Source organism: Ursus americanus, chromosome X (assembly GCF_024610735.1).
Source record: "Ursus americanus isolate L20-20 chromosome X, mUrsAme1.1.p, whole genome shotgun sequence".
Classification (NCBI taxonomy): Eukaryota; Metazoa; Chordata; class Mammalia; order Carnivora; family Ursidae; genus Ursus; species Ursus americanus.
The window spans coordinates 85,673,697-85,697,224 of record NC_142164.1 but is presented as its reverse complement, the minus strand read 5'-3'; the positions used below and the strand labels follow the sequence as shown (position 1 = coordinate 85,697,224).

General features: G+C 39.8%; 1 protein-coding gene and 1 pseudogene across 2 annotated transcripts in view; one reads left to right on the top strand and one right to left on the bottom strand.

Annotated features, from left to right (window-relative positions):
* The first annotated feature begins 4,516 nt into the window (after positions 1-4,516).
* On the top strand, positions 4,517-4,939 carry LOC148106973 (mitochondrial import receptor subunit TOM20 homolog pseudogene; annotated as a pseudogene).
* A 14,339-nt stretch (positions 4,940-19,278) lies between these two features.
* Positions 19,279-23,528, bottom strand: part of EFHC2 (EF-hand domain containing 2) — a 186,728-nt gene continuing 182,478 nt past the window's right edge. For both annotated transcript variants that reach the window (XM_087859368.1, XM_087859369.1), the window contains one exon: positions 19,279-20,831. In XM_087859368.1, coding sequence (XP_087715494.1) covers positions 20,730-20,831 — 102 coding nt within the window. In that variant the 3' untranslated portion in view covers positions 19,279-20,729. The remainder of the gene's footprint in view (positions 20,832-23,528) is intronic.

The window sequence follows — 23,528 nt, the reverse complement described above, 5'->3', positions numbered from 1 at the left end:
TGTAGTTTTTGCATATTATTGCGCATAGGGATTTTTTTTAGGATTCTTACATCCATGTTATTTGTTTTCATAAAACTTGCAATCTTTAGGCCATTATTTCCCTATCTTTCTTCTGCCTCTGTTACTATAATTACACATTAGAGTGCTTTAAGTTGTCCCATAGCTCACCAATGTCCTGTTAATTTTTTCCCCAATCTTCTTATTCTCTGTATTTCCTTTCAGATAAATTCTATTGCTATCTCTTTAAGTTCACTAATCTTTTCTTCTGCAATGTCTACTTTGTCATTAATTCCATTATTTTTTTCATCGAACCTCACACATAACATTTATCAATAGAAGTTTCAGTTTCATCTTCCACGTCTCTCCTTAACTTTTTGATCATATGGAAAAGAGTTAGAATAGCTGTTTGATTGCCCTTGTCTAATTATAACACCTGTGTCAGTCAGAATCAGTTTCTATTAATTTCTTTGTTCCTTCGTCGTGAGTCAAAGTTCCCTTTTCTTTGCACGCCTGCCAGTTTTTTTATTGGATGCAAGACCCTGTGAATTTTATGGGTGCTGAATATTTATGTATTCTTATAAATATTCTTAAGCTTTTTTTCTGGGATGTAGCTACATTACTTGGAAACAGTTTGATTCTTTTCGGTCTTGCTTATAAAATTTGTTAGGTGAGATAAGAAGCATGTTTAATCCAGAGTTAATTATTCCTCACTACCGAGGCAAGAACCTTCGGAATACAACATTCCATGAACCATGAGACCTTGCAGTCAGGCTGCTGAACACAGGTACTATTATCAGCTCTGTGTGAACACTAGGTACTGTGTCCTCTAATCCTTTCAAATGGTCCTTTCCCCAATCTTGGGTAGTTTCCTTGTACATATGCACCGCTCAGTTCTCAGCTAAATACTCAAGGGGCATTTTGAAGATCTTTGAAGTTCTAAATCCGTATAGTTCTCTTCTCTCAAATCATCTGTCCCATGAACTCTAGCTCCGCTGGTATTCCTGGACCCTTAGCCCCATCTCCTCTAGTCAGAAGTCCACCATTTCTACTTGGTTCCCCTCTTCCTGTGCCACAGGCCTGAAACCTTCTCAAGGCAATAATCTGGGGCAATAGTGGGGTTCACTACATTTGTTTCCTGTCTCTCATATATCACTGTCTTTCATTGCCTAAAATCCAGTGTCTTGAAAAGCTTTGCTTTGTGTATTTTGCCTGTTTTTTAGTTGTTTTAGGCAGGAAGGTAAATCTGGACTGTTACTACATCTTGGCCAGAAACAGAACTTTAACAGTAATGATTTTAAAAAGTATTACTCTAAAATGAAAGCAGGGTCTAAAAGAGGTATCTGCACTCTCATGTTCATTACAGCATTATTCACAGCAGCCACGATATAGACATAACCTCGGTGTCCATCAATGGATGAATGGGTGTGTGTGTGTGTGTAAATGGAATATCATTTGCCATGGAAAAGAAAGAAATCCTGTCATTTGTGACAATATGAATAAACCTTGAGGGCATTTTGCTAAGTGAAATAAGTCAGAGAAAGACAAATACTGTATGATCTCATTTTTTAAGAGATGAACTTGTAGAAACAGAGTAGTGGTTACCAGAGGCTAGGAGGTGGGAGAAATCAGGAGATGTTGGTCAAAGAATACAAACTTACAGTTATAAGATGAGTAAGTTCTAAGGATCTAAAGTACAGCACGGTGATTATAATTAACAATAGCATGTCATATACTTGAAATTTGCCAGGAGAGTAGATCTTAAATGTTCTAACTACAAAAAAGAAATGGTAATTATGAGATGTGATCGAGGTGTTAGCTAATGCCACAGTAGCAATAATTTCGCAATATATAAATGTATCGAATTAATACTTTAAACTTCCACAATGTTATATGTCATTATATATTCAATAGAGCTGGAAAAAATACTATTCCAAGGATATTACTGCGGATTTGGGTGCATTATCTTCAGTGGCTCCTTCTTAACACTTCCTGAGGATTCTTAGTGTTCTTATAGCTGGAGGCTACTCAAAATTGCATGGATGTCAATTTCAGACTGTTAGAAACTAGTAATAAATTCTATTGTTAAATAACTTGCAGAATTTTATGTGTATTAGACAAGCCCTCCACACCATTCCAGAATCCTCTTGGCGTCTCCTCTTACTCCAGCCACTGCTGCAATGACCAGTTGCATTCAGACTTGGACTGGCTTTGCATAGATGCAACTGGACACTGTCTCTCCTTGGCTAGTGTCATACATGTTCTGTTTCCTTCCCTGAGGCTTTTCTGACCCTATCAGCAGGAACTCCCTCTGCATTCACACATGGACAACAAGAAAACGTGAGGGAGTTTAATACATATTGGGCCACTCTTGACCACTGGAGAACAGGAGACAATAGATAAATGATTTCCCCCTTGATCCCTGAACAGAAAGTTCTGAGACTCATTTTTTCACCTTTACAAAAGATCCCAGTTGGATGGATTAGACACCAATTTTCTACAATGGTGGCCAACTCTATTTGTGCTTGGATTGGTTCTTTTCCTCCTTCTCTGTTTCACTTCCTTTTTGTATGCACATCTGCTTTCTGAAACCATATTTCTAAATAAATTACCTGCCCACAAGAGTTAGCTGCTCTTAGGGAAGCCAGACTAAGACAGTAGAGCATATATTTACATTTACATTTACATGCATATATCAATATATTATAATAACCAGTTTTGGTGTGTTATGCAATGATACTCATAACAACTAATGTGAAATCAAGTAATAGTATCCATGATATCTCTGAAAGGTTACTGCAAATGAATGGTGGATTTTTAAAAGTCAAATTTAAAAACCAAGCCAAGCATTTATTGAGTGCTTACTACATGTAAGGCACTAAGCCGAACACTGAAAAATAGCAAGAAGTATGACGTATAATGAACCAAAGAGAAAAATGTTTAGCAAGATGCTTATTTTTAAAATGCAAATTAGAACCAACATATTATAAAAATAATATAACTATATAACACTACTAAAAAAGTGACATCTTCTACTTTTGTCTTGAAACAACAAAATAAAACAGATGAAATATATGAAGTATAGTTTTTAAGACACTAGACATCAACCAACAAAGGGCAGTGATCTCTGAGAGAGAGAAAACAAATGGGACCAAGCACTTGGCTGGCTCAGTCGTCAGGGCATGAGATTCTTGATCTCAGGGTCATGAGTTCAAGCCCCACGTTAGCTGTGGAGTCTAGTTAAAATTAAACAACAGCAGCAACAAATGAGACAAAATCTATTGTTCCCCAGTTTACAACCTGGAGAGAATTTCAAAAGTGCAAGAAGAAGGATCTCAGGCAGAGCCTAGCAGCCTGCCTGAATTAAGTACACACAGCTTGGAGTTCAGAAAGGTCAAGGAGACTAGAGTTCTCAAGGTTGAGTATGAGAAAGAAGAAAACACAAAATAGAACTCCAAAGATGTGTAGAAGGTCCCACTTCAGTCTTCCACCAAGTATTGATCGGATATGCACATGAGAGAAATATTTGAGGCCAACCAAAAGCAGAACATAAAACACATTCTCAGAGGTCACACGAGGCCAAGAATAGTTCCTTATATTAATTTTCAACTGCTGTGTAACAAATTACCACATACTTAGTGGCTTGAAATAAAATCTATTTGCAAGTTCATAGTTCTTTAAATCTGAAGTCTGAATGTAGGCTACCTGGGTTCTCTGCTTAGGGTCTCACAGGCTGATGCCAGGATGTTGGATGGGCTGGGTTCTTTTCTGGAGGCTCTGGGGCTGAATCCACTTCTAAACTCTTTTGTTGTTGCCAGAAGGTAGATCCTTGCAGTTGTTAGGACTGAGACACCATTTTTTCACTGGCTGTCAGTAGGGGCTGCTCTCATCCTAGAGGTTAATTTCAGGTCTTTACCATGTGGTCCTGTCCATTTTCAAAACCAGCAAGGGAGAATTTCCTTTTGTCATCAAATTTCTTTTGTCAGGAAGAACCTAGTCCTCTTTAAGGGCTCATCTGATGAGGTGAGTGTTATCAGCCTTTATCGACATCAATTGTGCAGTATTAAAAAACGTAATTCCGAGAGGGACTATACTCATTGACGAGGGGATTCTATAAAGGTGGGGGTCATTAGGGGTCATCTTAGAATTCCACCTGCCACATTCTTGTTCCCACCAGTCAGAGTAGAAACTTTCATTCATGATGGGGAATTGGGTAGAGTACTCAGAAGGGTCTTGCCTCAGTATTGTGAAAAAACTAGTCCTAGACCAAAGGTTGCTTTTGTCTTACCAAAGCTTAAAAGAATAACTTGAAAGGATATAAATGTTTCCCAATAACTTAATCAACCTCAGAACAAAGCTCAAGGGTGTTCATAAGATCACAAATAGAGGCCTTTCTGCATCCCTCACGGCAGGTGTCAGGTGGGAGCAGTGGGGTCCACACCGAGGGTTCACAGCCTACTGCTTTGTCGCCTGGATCCCCATGCCGCCGAGCTCACTCCTGCTCCTCAGTCAAGAGAAGATGGTGGGCCAGAACAACACCATCGCCGCAGGTGTCTACAGGGCTCTTTTCATCGGGTACTGTATTTACTTCCGCCACCAGAGATGGAGTGGCGCCAGCTTAAGAATAGGTTTCGAGAACCAAGAGAGAAACAAAAGCTTGCCAAGGAGAGAGCTGGACTTTTCAAGTTACTGGACCTTAAAGATGCCGAAGCTATTCAGAAATTCTTCCTTAAAGAACAGTTGCTAGCTCGAGGTGAACATGAGAAGGGTGTAGATCATCTGACAAATGCAACTGCTGTGTGTGGACAGCCACAGCATGTACGGCAAGTGTGACAGCAAACTCTTCCACCACCAGTGTTCCAGATGGTTCTGACCAAGCTTCCAACAATTAGTCAGGGAAATTGTAACTGCGCAGAGCTTGGCTGAAGATGATGTGGAATGAGAAACAAATGTCAACATAATAATCTCAATGAAAAATATTTTGAAAAATCTTAACTCGGAAGATGAACAGCTCTGGCGGAATAAGGGCAAATAGGCTTGTTATGGACTGTCCTGCGCTGAAACCTACCAAAGCTAATTTTTACTTTGTGTAGATCCACTTGTCTGTTTTATTTATTTTTCCCAGCGAAAAGTGTATTTTGATAGAAAGCTTTTCATTTTATAAATGAACTAGGAGTTACCAAAATATGGAGTTATTTTATTACTAAAACGTGCAATTAGAACGTACATATAACATCACATTACTTATGTTAAAAATACTCAGTGTTCGGTTTTGAAAGATAGGCAAAAAAAAAAAAGTATAGGAGAAAGCTGAAGAATGCACATTTTTTTAAACTAGTACATTTTGCTCTACATAAAAGAATTGGATGGAAACTTACTTTATCAAAACTAAGCATTAAAATAATTGAGAGGTTTTTTTTAAAAAGGAACAGAAATATATTCAGTACCCAGAGGTTGAAAGCCAAAATGTTTGTCATTTAAAAAAATTAGCAAGCAGGAAGATATTATCCATAATGGGGAGAAAAGTCTATCAATTGAAACTGACATAGAAATTGCAGAGATGATAGAATTAGTAGACAAGGACATTAAAACCATTATTATAACTATATGCCTTAAGTATAGGAAGGTAGAGGGAAAAATTTAACACGCTAAGTAGAGACATGGAAGATATAAAAAACCCAAATCCAACATCATCTATGATATATGAGATGAAAAATATAATGGATATGATTAATGGCAGATTAGATATCACAAAAATAATTATTAGTGAACTTGAAGATGTTTCAAAAGGTAGTATCCAAAACGAACCATACAGTGGGAATAAAGAATAAACAAGATGAACAGAGAATCAGTGAGCTGTGAGACAACTTTAAAAAGCTTAATACACATGTAACGAGAGCCGCAAATGGACAAGAGCGATGGGAACCAAAAACACATCTGAAGAAAACATGGCCAAAAATTTTCGAAATTGATTGGAAACTGTAAGTCTACAGATCCAAGAAGCTCAATGAACCCTAAGCACAAAAGAACTAACCCAAGTCTCATCATAAACAAATTTCGTAAAACCAGTGGTAAATAGAAATGCTAAAATTAGTCAAAGAAAAAAGACACATTACATAAAAAGGGGAAAAAATGAAGTCGGCAGATTTCTCATGTGGAACAACAACATAATACAGAAGTGAGGGGAATAATGTATTTAAAATACACCAAGAAAAAACCTTCAACTTAGGCATTTATACCCTGTGAAAATATCTTTCAAGAAATGAAGGCCAAAAAAAGACATTTTGAGCCATTTTTTTAAAAAGCAAAATAATTCATCACTAGCTGACCCACACTACCAGAACTGTTGAAGGAAGTCTTTCAGGCAGAAGAAAAATGATTCCAGATGGAAATAAGGATCTTCACCAAAGAATGAAAAGCACAGGAAGTGGTAACTGTGAGTATAAATATGTGGGTTTTTTCTTGTTATTTAAATCTCTTTAAAAGATAATTGACTGTTAAAAATAGCATTAGAGTGTGGAGTTTATAACATATGTAAAAATAAAGTCTGTAACAACAGCACAAAGCTTAGTCAGTCGGGGAGAAATGGAAGTATACTATTTTAAGATTCTTATACTAGCTGATACAATATGATATGAACGATACCATCACTAGAAGGCAGACTCTACCAAGTTGTAAGTGTATACTGTCAACCCTACAACCACCAATAAAATAACAAATGAAAGAGTTATCACACTATAACTCAATCCAGAATAAGCCACTGCAGCATAAAAAATTCTTTTGAGCTGAGGGCGTTGGAGTTCCTGAAATCCCTTATTTGCCTAAAAACAAAACCTTCCAAAAGAACTCAACTGTCATAAATCCCCTCCCAGGGAACAACTCTCATCTTCCCTTTTTGGAGTGAAGTCAGCACCACACCCAAGCAGACATTATAACAAAACTATCGTATCTCCTATCTATTCTCCTAAGGGCCTATTTATCTTTCCAAAAAGTCACTTGTTTTTCAACAAGTTGCTCTTTCTCCCCACCCCCACTTCTAAGAAGTCACTTGGTGTCCCAGAAGTGCCCCTGTGCCCCTCCCCATCCACTACTAAGATGGTAACTGAGCCCCAAATTCTAATCAACAACTTGAGTCATGTTTCTTTGTGTGAGTCTATGATTAAATCAGTTTCTTCTCTTATTAATCTGTTTTTTTTTTTTCATTTTATTTTGCAGGCCTCCAAGCCTTAAACGTAAGAGGGTAAAGGAAAGTTTCTCCTCAATGGCTACAAATCCAACAAATGAGATAAAATGGAATCAAACATTTTTTGATTAAACCAAAAGAGGGAAGAGAAACGAAACAGAAAAATAGACAAATAGAAAACAAATAGCAAGACAATAGATTTAAATTTGATCTTATCAATACCTACATTAAATGTAAGTAATCTAAATACATCAGTTAAAAGGAAGTAATTGTCAAGTTGGATTAAAAAAGAAAAACAAGACTCAACTAAATGCTGCCTGTAAGAAAGATACTATAAATATAAAAACACATATAGGTTAAAAATTTTAAAAGATAGAAGAAAATATACCATGGTAACTAACACCAATGAAAAGAAAGCTGGAATGGCTTTATTTTATTTATTTTATTTTTATTTGACAGAGAAAGAGAGAGCACAAGCAGGGGGAGTGTGAGAGGGAGAAGCAGGCTCCCCGCTGAGCAGGGAGCCCAATGTGGGGCTCAATCCCAGGACCCTGAGATCACGACCTGGGCCAAAGGCAGACGCTTAACAGGCTGAGCCACCCAGGCGCCCCTGGAATAGCTTTATTATCAGACAATGTAGATTTCAGAGGAAAGAATATTACCAGGGATAAGGAAATTCAGTTCATAATGATAAAGGGGTCAATTCATCAGGAGGACATGACAGTCCTAAATGTTTATATAGCTACAGCGTTTCAAAATACATGGAGCAAAAACTGATAGAACTGTAAGGAGAAATGCACAAAATCACAATTACAGGCAGAAATTTCAGTTTCTTTCTTTTACTACTTTTCAGAACGAGTAGACAGAAAATCGGTAAGGATATAGATTTTAACAACGTGACCTAATTGACATTTATAGAACATTCCACCAAAGAAGTGTAGAGTGCACATTATTTCCAAGTGCACATGATACATTTACCAAGAAAGACCATATTCTGAGCCATAAAACTAGTTTCAATTAATTTAAAAGGATACAAGTCATACATGTATACCCTCTAATTAAAGGGAATTAAATTAGATCTTTGGAAAATCCCCAAATATTTGAAACTAAATAAGGCCCTTCTAAATAACCTATAGATCAAAGAAGAAATCAAAGAGAAAAAAGAAAGTAACTGAATGAAAATAAAATTCGTGGGATGCCATTAAAACAGTACTTAGGAGGATTTTAGAGCACTAAAAGCCTATATCAGAAAAGAAAAAGGGCCTCAAATCAATGACTTCAGCCTCCACACTAAAAAACTAGAAAAGGAGAGCACACTAAGCCCAAAGTAAGTAGAAGAAAGGAAATAAAAATCAGAGCGGAAAACAATAAAAAGAAAACAGAAAAACACTAGAGAAAATTAATGAAATGACAAGCTGCTTCTCTGAGATCAATAAAATTGATTAATCTCTAGCCAGACTGATCAGGAAAAAAAAAAAAAAAGAATAGAGAAATTACCAGCATCAGAACGAGAGAGGTGACATCACTAAAGCTTCTTCAGATACTGAAAGGATAAGAACTGAGTATCATGAACAACTTTAAGCCAATAAATTCAACAAGATGAAATGGACAAATTCCTTTAACGACACAAACTAAGCTCACTGCAGAAGAAATACATAACCTGAACAGCCCTCTATCTACTGAAGAAATTGAGATTGTAGGTTAAAAATACCTTCCCATAGGGGCGCCTGGGTGGCTCAGTCGATTAGGCATCTGACTACTGACTTCGGCTCAGGTCATGATCTCAGGGTTGTTGGGAATCTGCTTGAAGATTCTCTCCCTCTGCCCCTCCCTACACTCATGTGCTCTCTTTCTAAAATAAATAAATAAATCTTAAAAAAGAAAAAAGAAAGAATACTTCCCATAAAGCAAACTAAAGGCAGCCCTGGTTAAATCTATCAAACATTTAAAGAAGGAATAATAGCAATTCTACACAAACGCTTCCACAAAATTGAAAAGGAAGGAATATTCCCAACTCATTCTATGAGGCCAGCATTACCATGCAATCAAAACCAGACCAAAACACGATGAGAAAACTACAGATCAATAACCTCACGAACATAGGAGAAAAATGCAAACAAAATTTTAGCAAATTGAATGTAGCAATGTATAAGGACAACATATCACAACCTAATACGGTTTATTCCAATAATGCAAAGTTTAATTATCCAAAATCAATGTGATTTCCAATTTTAAAATGGGCAATGGATTTTATCAGACATTTCTCCAAAGACGACATAAAAATGGCCAAAAAGTACATGAAAAGATCCTAAATATCATTAGTTGTTAGAGAAATACAAATAAAAACCACAATGAGGTACCAGTTCACCCCAACTAGGATGGCTATAATTTAACAAAAGGAAAATAACAAGTGTTGACAAGGATGTAGAAAAATTGTAACCCTCATACATTGCTGGTGGGAATGTAAAATGGTTCAGTTGCTGTGGAAAACAATTTGGCAGTTCTCCAAAAAATTAAATGTAGAATTACCACATGACCTTCCAATTCTACTCTTAGGTATATACATGAAAGAACTGAAAAGTGGGGGTGCCTGGGTGGCTCATTGGGTTGAGCGTCCGACTCTTGATTTTGGCTCAGGTCATAATTTCAGGGTCGTGAGATTGAGCCCTGCTTTGGCTCAAGCTTGGCGTGGAACCTGCTTGAGATTCCCTCCCTCACCCTTTGTCCCTCCCCCCACTCATGTGCCCTGTAAATAAATAAATAAATAAGTAAAAGAACTGAAAACGGGTACTCAAACAAATACATGTCAATGTATGTTCGAAGCAGCACTATTCACAATAGCCAAAAGGTAGAAGCAACACAAGTGTCCAGTGACAGATGAATGGATACACACATGGCGGTATATCTATACGATGGGCTATTAGCCATGAGAAGGAACAAAGTACTAATACCTGCTACAGCACAGGTGAACCTCCGAAACATTTGACTAAGTGAAAGAAGTCAGACACAATGGGTCACTATTGTATGATTCCATTTATGTGAAATATTTAGAATAGGTAAATTCATAGAGACAGAAAGCAGACTGGTGCTTCCCAGGGGCTGCAATCAGAAGTGACTGCTTAATGGGTATGGTGTTTCCTTCGAGGGGTGATGAAATGTTTTGGAACTAAACAGAAGTGGTGGTTGTATAGTATTGTGAATGTGTTAAATGTCATAGAATTTTATACTTCAAGATGGTTTATTTTATGTTATGTGAATTTAATTTTAAAAAACATTAATGTCATTTACTATATTAACAAGCTTTTTTTTTAAGGTTTTATTTATTTATTTGACAGAGATAGACAGCCAGAGAGAGAGGGAACACAAGCAGGGGGAGTGGGAGAGGAAGAGGCAGGCTCCCAGCAGAGGAGCCTGATGTGGGGCTCGATCCCATAACACCGGGATCACGCCCTGAGCCAAAGGCAGACGCTTAATGACTGAGCCACCCAGGCGCTCCTAACAAGCTTTTAAAACAAAAATCATGGGCACCTGGGTGGCTCAGTCAGTTAAGCGTCTGCCTTCAGCTCAGGTCATGATCCCAGGGTCCTGGGATCGAGTCCCGCTTTGAGTTCCCTGCTCAGTGGGGAGCCTGCTTCTCCCTCTCCCACTCCCTCTGCTTGTGCTCGCTCTGTCAAATAAATAAAATCTTTAAAAAAGAAAAATCATACAATCATCTCAATAGATGCAGGGAAAGCATGTGACAAAATTCAAGAGCCATTCCTGATAAAATCTCTCAGCAAAGTAGAAATAGAAGGGAGCTTTGTAAACCCAGTGAAGGGTGTCTACCAAAACCCTACAGCTAACATCATACTTAATGGTGAAAGACCGTACGCCTTCCCCTTATATTCAGTAACAAGAAAGCGATGTCCATCCTCATCACTTCTATTCAACACTGTGCTAGTCAGTGCAGTAAGATTAGAAAAGGAAATAAAAGCATCCAGATTTGAAAAGAAGAATAAAACTTTATTCATAGACTAATACCATCTGTGTGAAAATTGTAATCATCTATGTGGCTGTCTATGTAAAAACTCTGATGATACCTATAAAAAAGCCACAAGACTACTATATGTGTCGATGCGGTTTGAAAGTTACGAGGATCAATGTACAAAAACCAGTTGTACTTTTATCGTTTAGCAACCAATGATCAGAAATTGAAATTTTAAAAAATTACCATTTATAGTAGCATTAACAAACATGAAACGCAGGGAGGAATCTGTCAACTATGTGTACCACCCATACACTAAAAACTACAAAACACTGCTGAGGTAAACTGAAGCCTTAAATCAGTAGGAGATATACTGTGTTCATGAGTCAGGAGACTCAATGAGGACATCAAATCGATCTGTACGTTCAGTGCCACGCCAATCAAAAACCTAGCAAGATTTTAGAATTGCAAGCTTATTCGTTTTTGTTTCTAAGATTTTATTTATTTATAAGAGAGAGAGAAAGAGAGAATGAGCACAAGTGGGGTGGGGGTGGGCAGAGGGAGAGGGAAAAGCAGGCTCCCCACTGAACAGAGAGTCTGACGTGGGACTTGATTCCAGGACCCTGGGATCATGACCTGAGCGGAAGGCAGATGCTTCACCGACTGAGCCCCCAGGCGCCCAGAATTGCAAGCTTATTCTAAAATTCACTACGGCAGTACAAAAGATATAGAATACCCAAAACCACTGTGCAAAAAAGGAGTGAAACTGGAGAATTAAAACTACTGATTTCAAGACTTACTAGAAAGCTACAGTGATCAAGACAGTGTGGTATCAGTGTAAAGATACATAGAAATCAATAGAACAGAACAGAAAGTCCAGAAATAAACCTATGCATGTATCAACAACTGACTTTGAGCAGAGGCACAGAGACAATTCAGGGAAAAAGGATAGTCTTTTCAACAAATGGTACTGTAACAACTGGATATCCATATGCAAAAGAATAAACACAGAGCCATAACTCACACCGTAACAAAAATTAACTAGAAATGAATTCAAGATCTAAAGTAAACACCTAAAACTATACAACTTCTAGAAGAAAACAGGAGAAAACCTTTATGACCTTGGTTTAGGCAAACGTTTATTAGATATAACACCAACAGGGCACCTGGGTGGCTCAGTCAGTTAAGTGTCTGCCTTCAGCTCAGGTCATGACCCTGGAATCCCGGGATCAAGCCCCGCACTGGGCTCCCTGCTCAGTGGAGAGCATGCTTCTTCCTCCACCTTTTACCCTGCTCATGCTCTCTCTCTCCCTCTCTCTTTCTCTCAAATAAAATATTTCAAAAAAAAAAAAAAGATGTAACACCAACAGAAAAGTCCATACAAGAATTGATAAAATAGACTTAATCAGAATTTAAAACTTTTGCCCTCCAAAGATTCTGTTAAGAGAATGAAAGACCACCACAGTTTGGAAGAATATATTTAAGAAATCACATATCTGATAAAGGACTTGTATCTGGAACTGATGAAGAACTCTCAAACCTCAAAAATAAGAAAATAAACAACCATAATGAGAAACTCCTACACATCTATTAGAATGGCTAAAATTGAAAAGATCGACTATACCAAGTATCGACAAAATGGGGAGGAATCCGAACTTAACGTGATACCGGAAGAGAAGGAAAATGGCATAGTAACTTTGGAAAACAGCTTGGCAATGAGGGAAAGCAGAACTGTCATCTCCAAATATGCCTCTTTGGCACACTGATTATTTTAAGCTGTTTATTTTTAAGAAACGGCAGACACTGGTCGAAGGCCTGAAGCCGGAGTAGAAGTAACCCTTTCAAAAGAGACATTACGTGTATAAGGAAAATCTGTATTCGTAAGGGTATCCTCCTCTCTGTACCAGGGAGAAGGATGACTCCAAAGCTCTAGAAACTCTTACCAACGCAGAAGGCAAGGACTGAAATCTGCATAAATCTTACCCTTGTTTCCTATGCTTTTCCTGGTAACCTCCCCGAACACCCCCTGACCTCCCACCAGTAATCGTTTGTCTTTATCTAAAGATGATACCTAAGGTAGAGGCTTGGGCCATTTCAGGGAATGACTCAGTTGTTCTAGGTCTCTCCCACGTATACAAGAGGTACACAGATATTATTAAAACTTCTGTTTTTCTCCTATTAATCTGTTTTTTTTCTCATGGTGGGGGTAGGGAGGTGGGGAGGGGAGTCTCAGCCAAGAATCTATAAGCGTAGAGGGAAAATTATTTTTCCTTCCCACAGCAGTTATCCAAAAAATTAAATATCAACCATAGGATCCAGCCACTCTAGTCCTAGACATTTACCTAAGAAAATGAAAGCTGCATATCCATACAAAGACTTGTACATGAATGTTCATAGCAGCTCTATTTGTGATATGTTAATAACTAGAAACCACCCAAATGTCTATCAACATGAGAATGCATTAAACTATGATATATCCATACAAAGGAATACTGCTCGGCAATAAAATAAAATAAAATAAAATAAAATAAAATAAAATAAAATAAAATAAAGTAAAATAAAAATAAAATACTGGTACATGCAACAACATGGATGAATCTCCAAATAATCATGCTGAGTGAAAGAAACTGGGCCAAAAAAAGCACATGCTGTAATAATTCCATTTATATAAAATGCTAGCGAATGCTAACTTTTCTATAGTGACAGAAAGTGGCTTGGTGGTTGCCTGGGTATGGGGAATGGTGAATGGGAGCAAAATACACCACCCCAAAATAATGCCTCTTTGACATAAGGATTATTTTGAGCTGATGAATTTGAGAAACAGCAGACACAGGAGAAGCTCTGTGAAGAGACTAGAAATTACCCTTTTGTAAGGAACATTTAGATTTATAAGGGAAATCTCTATTGGTAAGTATGTCTCCCTCCCTGTACCAGAAAGAGGACGACTAAATGTCTAGAAACTTACCAATGGGGAAGGCACTGATTTAAATCCACAGTAATGAACTTACCCTAGAGTTTATGTTGCTTTTCCTGGTCACCCGCATAATGGCTCCCCTCCCTCCCACACACATATCCTTCCTTCGTTTTTAGCTGAAGATGGTACTTAAGGTGGTGACTTAGGTCCCCTTGGGGAATTACCCGGTTTTCCTGGGTATCTCTCATGTACATATGAGGTACTCATACGAATCAACTTCTGTTTGTCCTTCTCTTGTCAATCTTCGATGACAGGGGTCTCGGCCCAGAACTCAGAAGGGTAGAGAGAAAAGTATTCTTCCTCCCCTACAATGCAGATGTGTGGAAGGGAGGGATTTCCAAGGACCTTGAGGAAATTTGGGGAAAACAGATTACTTGATTGGGGTGCTATTTCACAGCTGCACACATGCTCACTTATCAAATCGCACACTTTAATATGTACAGTTCGTCGCATGTCAATGAAAGCTGTGTTCTAAAAATTCGTCCGTCATATGTCAGGCGTTACGGTTTTCAGACAACGTGCTCCCTCCGGGCAGTCGTAATCTAAGGTCACATTTACCATCCACACTCTGATGGTTCTCAAACGTGCCTCTCCAGCTCAGACCGTTTTGCAGAGATTCAGACCTGGTAATCCAATTGCCTTATCAACATCTCCACGTAACTGTTCTGCAGTCTCCCTCAGTCAGCATGCCCGAGGCAGAACTGTGGATACTCCCCCCCCCCCCCCCGAAAATCGGATTTTTCCCTGGTGTATCCTGGCACAAGGAATGACAACGCCGTTTACCCGGCTGTCAAAATGACCCAACCTAATTCCGATTTCTTCTCTTCCATCTCTGACGTCCTTAACGTGTCAGGAGTCTACCCACTTCTCACCAACCTCACCACCTCACTTACATCAGTCCAAACCATCCATCACTTCTCTGGCAACAGCCTCCCAGTCAGCCTTCTGGCTGCCAAACTCGCTCTTGGAGTTCACACACACACACACACACTCTCTCTCTCTCCCACAGCAGGCAGAGATTTTTAAATACAGACATGATCTTTTCATTCTCCCAATTAAAATCTTCCAGTAACTTCTCATGCCCTTCGGATGAAGTGCAAACTGTTAATAACGTGCCTTACACGCACAAGGTGGTCCCTATTCTTGTCCGGAGTCCCCTCTGCAATTGTCACCTCTTGCCACTTCCCTTGTCACTCTCCATGCTCCGGTCATAGTGAAAACGGGGCGGGGGGGAGGGGGGTATCGGCAGCCGTCTGAAATGGCTTTTCAGCTCCTGTTCTGTATTCAACAGAACACAGGCCTCACAGCAGTGACGAAGAGCAGTGGTAGCAAGTAAGGGGGGAAAAAAAAGCAGGCAAAAGTAATTTTATCAAGTTCCTAGTGCAGTCAGATGTTCTTGTAGAGACAGTGCGTACGAAAAGGAAACAAAGATGATTCTGGTGGAACTCTTGTAAAGGAGACTGCATTTTGTGTTTTGCACCAAGCTTCCCCCACCCCTCTGGGTTTTTACATTACAGAGGGGTGGTAACAAGCATTTCCTCTATTGTGGGCTTTACCCAGATGCAAAGCGGTGCTCAGGAAGCCAGCGGATTGATGAATAGTTGGTTTGATGTATTTGAACCATTCACCACTTTGAGTTAAATGTGCATATTCTGTTCAGAATAGACAATGGGGAGGGGCGGGCCTCTCTTTCCTGTCTAACTTGCATAACATCAGGCCTCACTGCTTAAACTAATGAGTATTGAGAAGTAAAGGCTCCTACTGATTCCAGCCAGTCATTAATTCTCCACTAGCCGCGCCACCGTGGAGTTTTTCATTGGCCACATTTTTCTGAGCAGTAGCACTGACCCTTGAGTTCCGGTGCCCCCGCACCAGCCACATAATGGGCTCGGAAGTCCCCTTGGAAGGAATCTTACTGGGCACCGGGAACAAACGCAAAGATGATGCACATTCTAGTCTCAGAACTCGCGGTTGTGAGGAACGTAATTGACCTGGAACGCACACATTTATTTTACGTAACCTGGTAGGAGAAGGTGAGTGGGGGCGACTTCCGATTTCTCTGCAGCTAATTACCCAGTCGGCCCTACCTCTGCAATCATGATGTTTGCTTCATTATCACTGCAGGTTTGTTTTGGGAAATAGCTTCGCTGATCTTGCCTCGGTGGGTTTTCCATTTTCACACGTGACGTTCTCTTGGGAACTGAGCAGCACTGTGTCTTTGCAGATGCTCAGTCAACTTGAAAAGCCTCATTTTGGAAAGGGTCCTAACCCGCCTTCAACTTGAGGCAATTCAGACTTGGCCCAAACACGTATTAGGACAGAGACTCAGCACTGGAATGATGTTTAATATCATTTGGAAGCTTTTTGTCTGGAAGGTCATTTGCAGACCGATTCTGAGGGATGTTCAAAATTCAGGACACTATATTCTGAATGAAAAGAATATACGTACGATGGGGAACGTGAGAATTCATTATTCAATGGATTCTGCATTATTAAGCATCATAAATATTTTGTGGAAAACCCGACCATTTCATCGAGCTACTTCTGAAGACTCCCACTGCTGTGCTCAGAGCAAAATCCTAACATCTGGAAGAAGGGGACAGGGAAATGAGGAATGAGTGGCGAAGACTAAAACGGTCCTCACTCAAGTTAAGGTAGATAAATCCAAGTTGGAAAGGCAAGAGGTTGTTTTTTTATTTTTTGAGAAATTTCATTTTGTTCATCAATAATGTCCTCCTCTTTGAAAGGAAAGACCATTTAAATATCCCAAACTCACCACTGAGGGGTCCACAAAGCCTGGAGGCTCCACACCACAACCACCCCCCCCCCCCGGAAAACAAACTTCAAATAGCATAGCATATTAAGGAGGGCACATATTGCACGGAGCACTGGGTGTTATATGCAAATAATGAATCATGGAACAGTGCATCAGAAACTAAGGATATACTGTATGGTGACTAACATAATAAAAAATTATTAAAAAAAAAAAAAAGACCAAGAATCATTCATTGAAGCAGAGGCAATACATAAAGCAGGCAAAATGTTAAAACTATCCTCATGCTTGAAAGTTCCAGTGCTCTTGGGGCGCCAGGGTGGCTCAGTCGGTTGGGCGTTTGCCTTCAGCTCAGGTCATGCCCCCAGGGTCCTGGGATCGAGACTTGCATCAGGCTCCCTGCTCATCGGGGAGTCTGCTCCCTCTGCTCCCCCCCCCCACCCTCATGCTCTCTCTCAAATAAATAAAATCTTTAAATAAAAAAAAAGAAGTTACAGTGCTCTTCATCTCCTCTCTACTGTCTACAATTTTAGTGAGCACTGAAGTCAACCAATAGATGTCCCCACATTACTTTTCCAGGGGTTGGGTCCAAATGGCACAGTTAGGTTAAAAAGGGAGAAAGCGGGGTGCCTGGGTGGCTCAGTTGGTGAAGCGGCTGCCTTCTGCTCAGGTCATGATCTCAGGATCTTGGGATCGAGTCCCACCACTTTGGGCTCCCTGCTCAGCGGGAGTCTGCTTCTCCCTCTCCTTCTCCCCCTCCCCACCGCTCATGCTCACGCTCACTTGTGCTCTCTCTCTCAAATAAATAAGTAAAATCTTTTTAAAAGGGAGAAAGAGACAAACACTGCAATGCAGTAGTCATCTGCTGACAACATCGACACTTTACAACAATGACTCAGCAAACCATTTCATGTCAACCTCAACGAGAGCTTTCAGTCAGTTTCTTCTGAAAAGACATGATGTGATCTGGGCTTTCAAATGACTTCATCAATCATTCCCACGGCTGCAGGAATACGAAAATACTGTTCGTTCTTAGTACAAAAGGTTTGCCTATATTAACCTTCAACTCACCCAGACATCCACAGGCAGCACTTGCTTTTCCATCAAAGTGAGAAAATGTGAGCAGCTAAAAATATAAGTAGATGCAAAGGTTGTGAAACTTCTTTTCAAATGATTACCCAGGAACAATGACAATAGTTGGGATTTCTCTTTTTCAGAGGAAAGAGAAGAGGCAGCTAAAAATTTAAGTGTATGCCAAAACCAGGCAACTTTACAAAGTTCTTCCTCTGAAATAATGGTAATAGTTGGGATTTCTCTTTTTCAGAGGGAAACGAAGAGGCAAAAATTCCAGCCGGTCTTCGCCACCTCCCACAAAGATTTGAGTCACAAGGTTCACTGGTGCTGAAAACCAGAGTTATCTAAGGCTCGAAACCTAAGCGGAACACATCAGCATTTGGGGACCACCTAGGACCCAGGCGGGGCTGGGAGATTTCCAGATGGACTGTAAGACAATTCATTGATATTTATATAACGAGAATAAATGTTTTCCCTAAGACAGCATTTCCCTTCAGTGCCTTGAGACCACCAGCAAAAGAGGGAGGTACAGAAATTCTATTACATTAATAGTCTTTGTTTTTACGGCTTTGGCATTTATTAACTAGTGGGAGCTGTTTATTGGGTCATAAACTTTACTAATGGGGATATTATCTCTAAATTATAAATCTCCTTCAGCATATGCTTTAGTTATAAAAAGAATAATTATTTAAAGTGTCTGTATGGCTGCAATGTATCATGTTTATCGGCATGATTCCTATAATGGCCCTTTAATTGCTAATTGTGGGCTTGAACTGCAAACAACCAGGGCAGAGACGCACATCTATGTAATAGGACAAGCCGTTGTCAACCCACAAACTCAAGAACATACCATTGGTTTGCTGCTTCTCCTCTTCTCTTCCCACTTCTCAAAGGAACTGTATCACAAGCCTGTACAAGGGCTAAATTATCGATGTCTTTAGAATCTTGAGGGAAAGACAACTGACTGAAGAGCTGAATAGGTAAGTGACAAACGTGTCAGCCTGAAAAGTTCCAGAAAGTGTCATCCTTCTGAAAGCTTGCTCTCTGGGGAATGAAAAATCTTAAAGTGACAAAATGGCTTGGCACTGTCAGTTGTCTAAAAAAAAAAAAAAACTGGAATAAAAATCAAGTAGCCAAAATTAGATTTTTATGGGTAAATGGTCCTAGTATATAAGTTGAGTATTCTAGTTTATTGGAAAGTCCTATGGGGTCTATTCTAACAGAGGCACATGGAGAATGACCCTAGGTTTATATATAGAAATAGTTTATTGATTAGATTCAATTAAAAAAAAAAAAGAAAGAAAGAGCCATTGTTGTCAACCAAATCAGTACCTCTGAGTGTCAAAGAAGCTGGCTCATTTCTAGGCAAGATGCCGCGAATGTGGAGTGAAGGAATAATGAGGTGGCCGGGGCCCTTGACAGGTCATCAGTTCCTTTTCCCCCCCTCAAAGCAGTCCCCAAAAGGCACACGTGGAAGTCCCCCTTTTCCATAGGCTTCTACTGTGTCTGAGAACACCAGGCGCCTGGATTTAGGATACACGGCATCCAACACTAAAGACTGGGGTAGATTGGGACAAACTTCTCACAACGAATTCCCAGAGGTCCGTGGTGATGAGTTTTAACCAAACATACACTACACGACAAAAGTTCTGCTGAGACTCAGAACGCAGAGGCCTAGAGGAAAAATCAAAATACAACTAGAGAAAAAGCAGGAGGGAAGCATGCTATAGTCCTAGAATATTTAAACCCCTGGGGTGGGTGGTACGTGTGTGCGGAGAACGAACCGAAAAGGATCTCTTAAAATCTTCAGCATTCACATCCCTAAATAATTTAGACATAAAACATTTTTGGTCATACTATAATTATATATACATGCATATACTCCTAAGTTAACAGCTAACTTTAGATATAAAAAGGGCATTAAAAATATAAACACTGCAGGGGCGCCTGGGTGGCTCAGTCGTTAAGCGTCTGCTTTCAGCTCAGGGCGTGATCCTGGCGTTCTGGGATCGAGCCCCACATCAGGCTCCTCCGCTGGGAGCCTGCTTCTTCCTCTCCCACTCCCCCTGCTTGTGTTCCCTCTCTCGCTGGCTGTCTCTATCTCTGTCAAATGAATGGATAAAATCTTAAAAAAAAAATATAAACACTGCAAATGTTTCAATTTCTCTCTCAAATTTTTAAGTGTGCAAGAGTGTGTGTGTGTGAGCGTGTGTGTGTGTGTTGTAGGACAAGGGCAGGAGTCCTTCTCATAGCTTTGCTAATTTCAGAAAATAAATACATTCACTCTAGAGAGGTTTAAGGATTATTTTGATAAGGTGGGTTGCTACAAAATTTAATTATATAAGTAATAAACATGTGTCAAAAAGATTTCAAGAAATGTTTAATAGAATCACAACTTATTGCTCAGATATAATTTGATTTTATATTGTCATGTATAGCTGTCAAAAGTAATTTTCTTTTTGTGTTGCAATGAATCAAATTATGTTGGATAGAAAATTACCATAAGATTCTTTGGTATTAATAAATCATACATGTAATAAAAATGTTTGACGTTTCTTTAAATGGCATTTTTAATAATGCTGGTACATCAGCAATGTAATACGATGTTCTGAAAAACTAAAATGACAAAAGGGAATTAATTGTGGCCTATGGATTTCAATTCAATATGAACCTTTTTTTTTTTTAATGAAATTATATCTACTGAAATAAACTTAGTAAAATGAGAGCAGGAAATCAAAGGGAGGTGACCAAAATTGGCATATGGTTACTCCTCCTCAAAGCCGAACACATCCTTTAAAATGCGTACGTAGTTAACATATTTCACGGGAATAGGTGATGGCATCCCAAGCCACTCATCTTCACATCTCTAGGAAAAGAACCAAAGATGGATATAATTATAACCACATGTCAAAGTGCAGTTTTGTAAATGCAACATCAAATGGTTTCTTATTGTTATATAAGCTCTTAATACATAGCTTATTCTCAAGGCAGGCGTTTCTGCCGTCCACCTTTGAATCGTAAGGACTTTGCGGTAGACTGAAATCTTACGCTCTCATCTTCAACCCTCTCTGTGGTGGAATTATACACCTATGCTTTTTGCCATGCGACTCTGCAGACCCTCCTGTGGAGTCTGTTTTCCTGTCTCTTTAATATGGCCTTGACCACAGGACTGGCTTTGGCCTATGTAACGTTAGCGATGTACTGCGAACAGAGGCTCCAATATGCTGGCGTGGTTTGGCCGAGCCTGCTGTGCCTCCATCACTGCCATGAGAAGAACATGGCCCAAGATACTGCTGGTCCCAAAATGACATGGGTGGATCAAGCCCAGCTGACCTAAAGGCCCATGGGTGAGAAAAACAAATGTCTGCTGTTGAGAACCACTGAAATTTGGGACGGGGGGGGGGTTGTTTGTTATGCAGCATTATTACAGTGATAACTCCCCCTATGCTTTAAGACCTCAATTATTAAAATAGGATCTGCTAGCTACACTGAATCGCTTGGTTACTGTTTCTTTAACCTAATAATGAAAAGAGCAATGATTCATTCACAGTATGTTCCTGTGGAGAAAATATACATATACTTTATATATATGTATGTATAAATATATGCACACATATACTTCATATATAATATATATGGTATGTATATTTGTGTATCTATATTTTCTAATTTCAGAAAATAAATACCTTTACTCTTCTAGAGAGGTTTAAGAATATTTGGGGGCGCCTGGGTGGCTCAGTCAGTTAAGTGTCTGACTTTTGATTTCAGCTCAGATCATGATCTCAGGGTCATGAGATCGAGCCCCGCATCAGGCTCCACACTCAGCAGGGAGTCTACCTGAGATCTTCTCTCTCCATCTCCCTCTGTCCCTCCCGCCCCCTCTAAAATAAATACATCTTTTTTAAAAAGAATATTTTGATGAAGTGGGTTGCAACAACGCTTAATTATAGAAGTAGTCAACACATATTAGATTTCAAAAAATCTTGACATATATATATGTCAAGACACACACAGATATGCCCCCACACACTTTTTATTTATGTTGCAATGCTCAATATTAATATCAACGGGGGGGTTGCCGACAAGTCCATACACTGTGGGCTATTTATATTTCTATTGTCAAGGTTGTTTCACGTAAGAGGTGCTGTATCTTTCCTGGTGTTATATTAGTACCCAGAGTCATAGGGTGTCAGAAACACAGGGAAGGCCTCAATAATTCTGTGACGGAATGGCGGAAGCACCCTGTGTAAGTACTGCTTCAGCTGGGTCTTATGGGATGAGCAGCAGTTTGGCAGGGGCCTGAAGTGATGAAGGGTGCCCCGGGCATAGGGAACGGCATAAACAAAAGCCCACAGACAAAAGAATCTATTTTCCAGAAAGAGTGAACAGCTAGCCCAGTTGTGATTTGGAACACAGAGGATGAAGTGGGAAGAGAGGGGGTTGGAAGGAAAAGATGGGGCCAAACTTGGGGCTCTCTGTGCTAGTTTAGACTTTAGGCTGTGGCTGGGGAAAGACACCGGTGGGTCTCTGCCAGAGAAATCTGATTAAAAATTAATTAGATTCACTCACTGGATGTATGAGGAATGAAATGAAGGAGGAAAATCACTTTGGAGGTTACTGCAATAATTCTGGAGAGCCAGAGGGAGAGGATTGCGCCATAGCCAGGGGAGGTGAAGCTGGGGTAAGGACGAGCTACATCTGAAAGACGTTGCTGCAGTAGGAACACAGAATGCCCAGAAGGTGATCGATTTGGAGTGGTGATAAAAGAAAGGGGTAGTGTATGGGTTGAACTGTGTCCTCTCCAAAAAGAGATGTTGAAATCCTAAGCCCCGATATTTCAGCATGTGGCTTATCTGGAAATTGGGTCGCTGCAGATGTAATGAGTTAAGATGAGGTCATGCTGGAGTCGGGGGGGGGGTCCCTACTCCAATATGACTGGTGTCCTTATAAGCTAATACAGGTAAATGAATACAGGTGAGGAGAGTGCTAAGACTTCTTAGTATAGTAATATTGACGATATCTATAGTCATTTCCGAGGACCGCCATGACAAATTATCACAAACTGAGAGGCTTAAACCAACAGAACTTTATTCTGTCACTCTACGGGGGGGCCAGAAGGCCAGATACTGGCAGGGGTGGTTCTTTCCGGAGGCTCTAAGGGAGACTCTGGTCCGTGCCCCCTCTCCTAGCTTCCGCTGGTTGCCTCTTGTGCTCTGCATGTGGCCCTCTGTCTTCACATGGCTTCTCATAAGGACACCAATTACTGGCTTTAGAGCCCAGCCGAATCCAGTATGACCTCATTTCGCATTTTAGCTTTTAATCACATGGCAAAGACCCATTTCCAAATAAATTCACATTCTGAGATTCTGGGTAGACATGAAGGGGGGTGGGCGTGCAATACTCAGCCCAGGGCAAGGTTATAAGCAAAATAAGGAGCAGAAAGAAGAGTTTTAAACTTTTTTTTTTTTTTTTTTTTTTAGTGTGGCGGTAAGGATCAGAGGAGGAAAACTAAGTTCAATTTGGGACATTTTTAAATTTGAGGCACCCATAGGACAATCCAGGT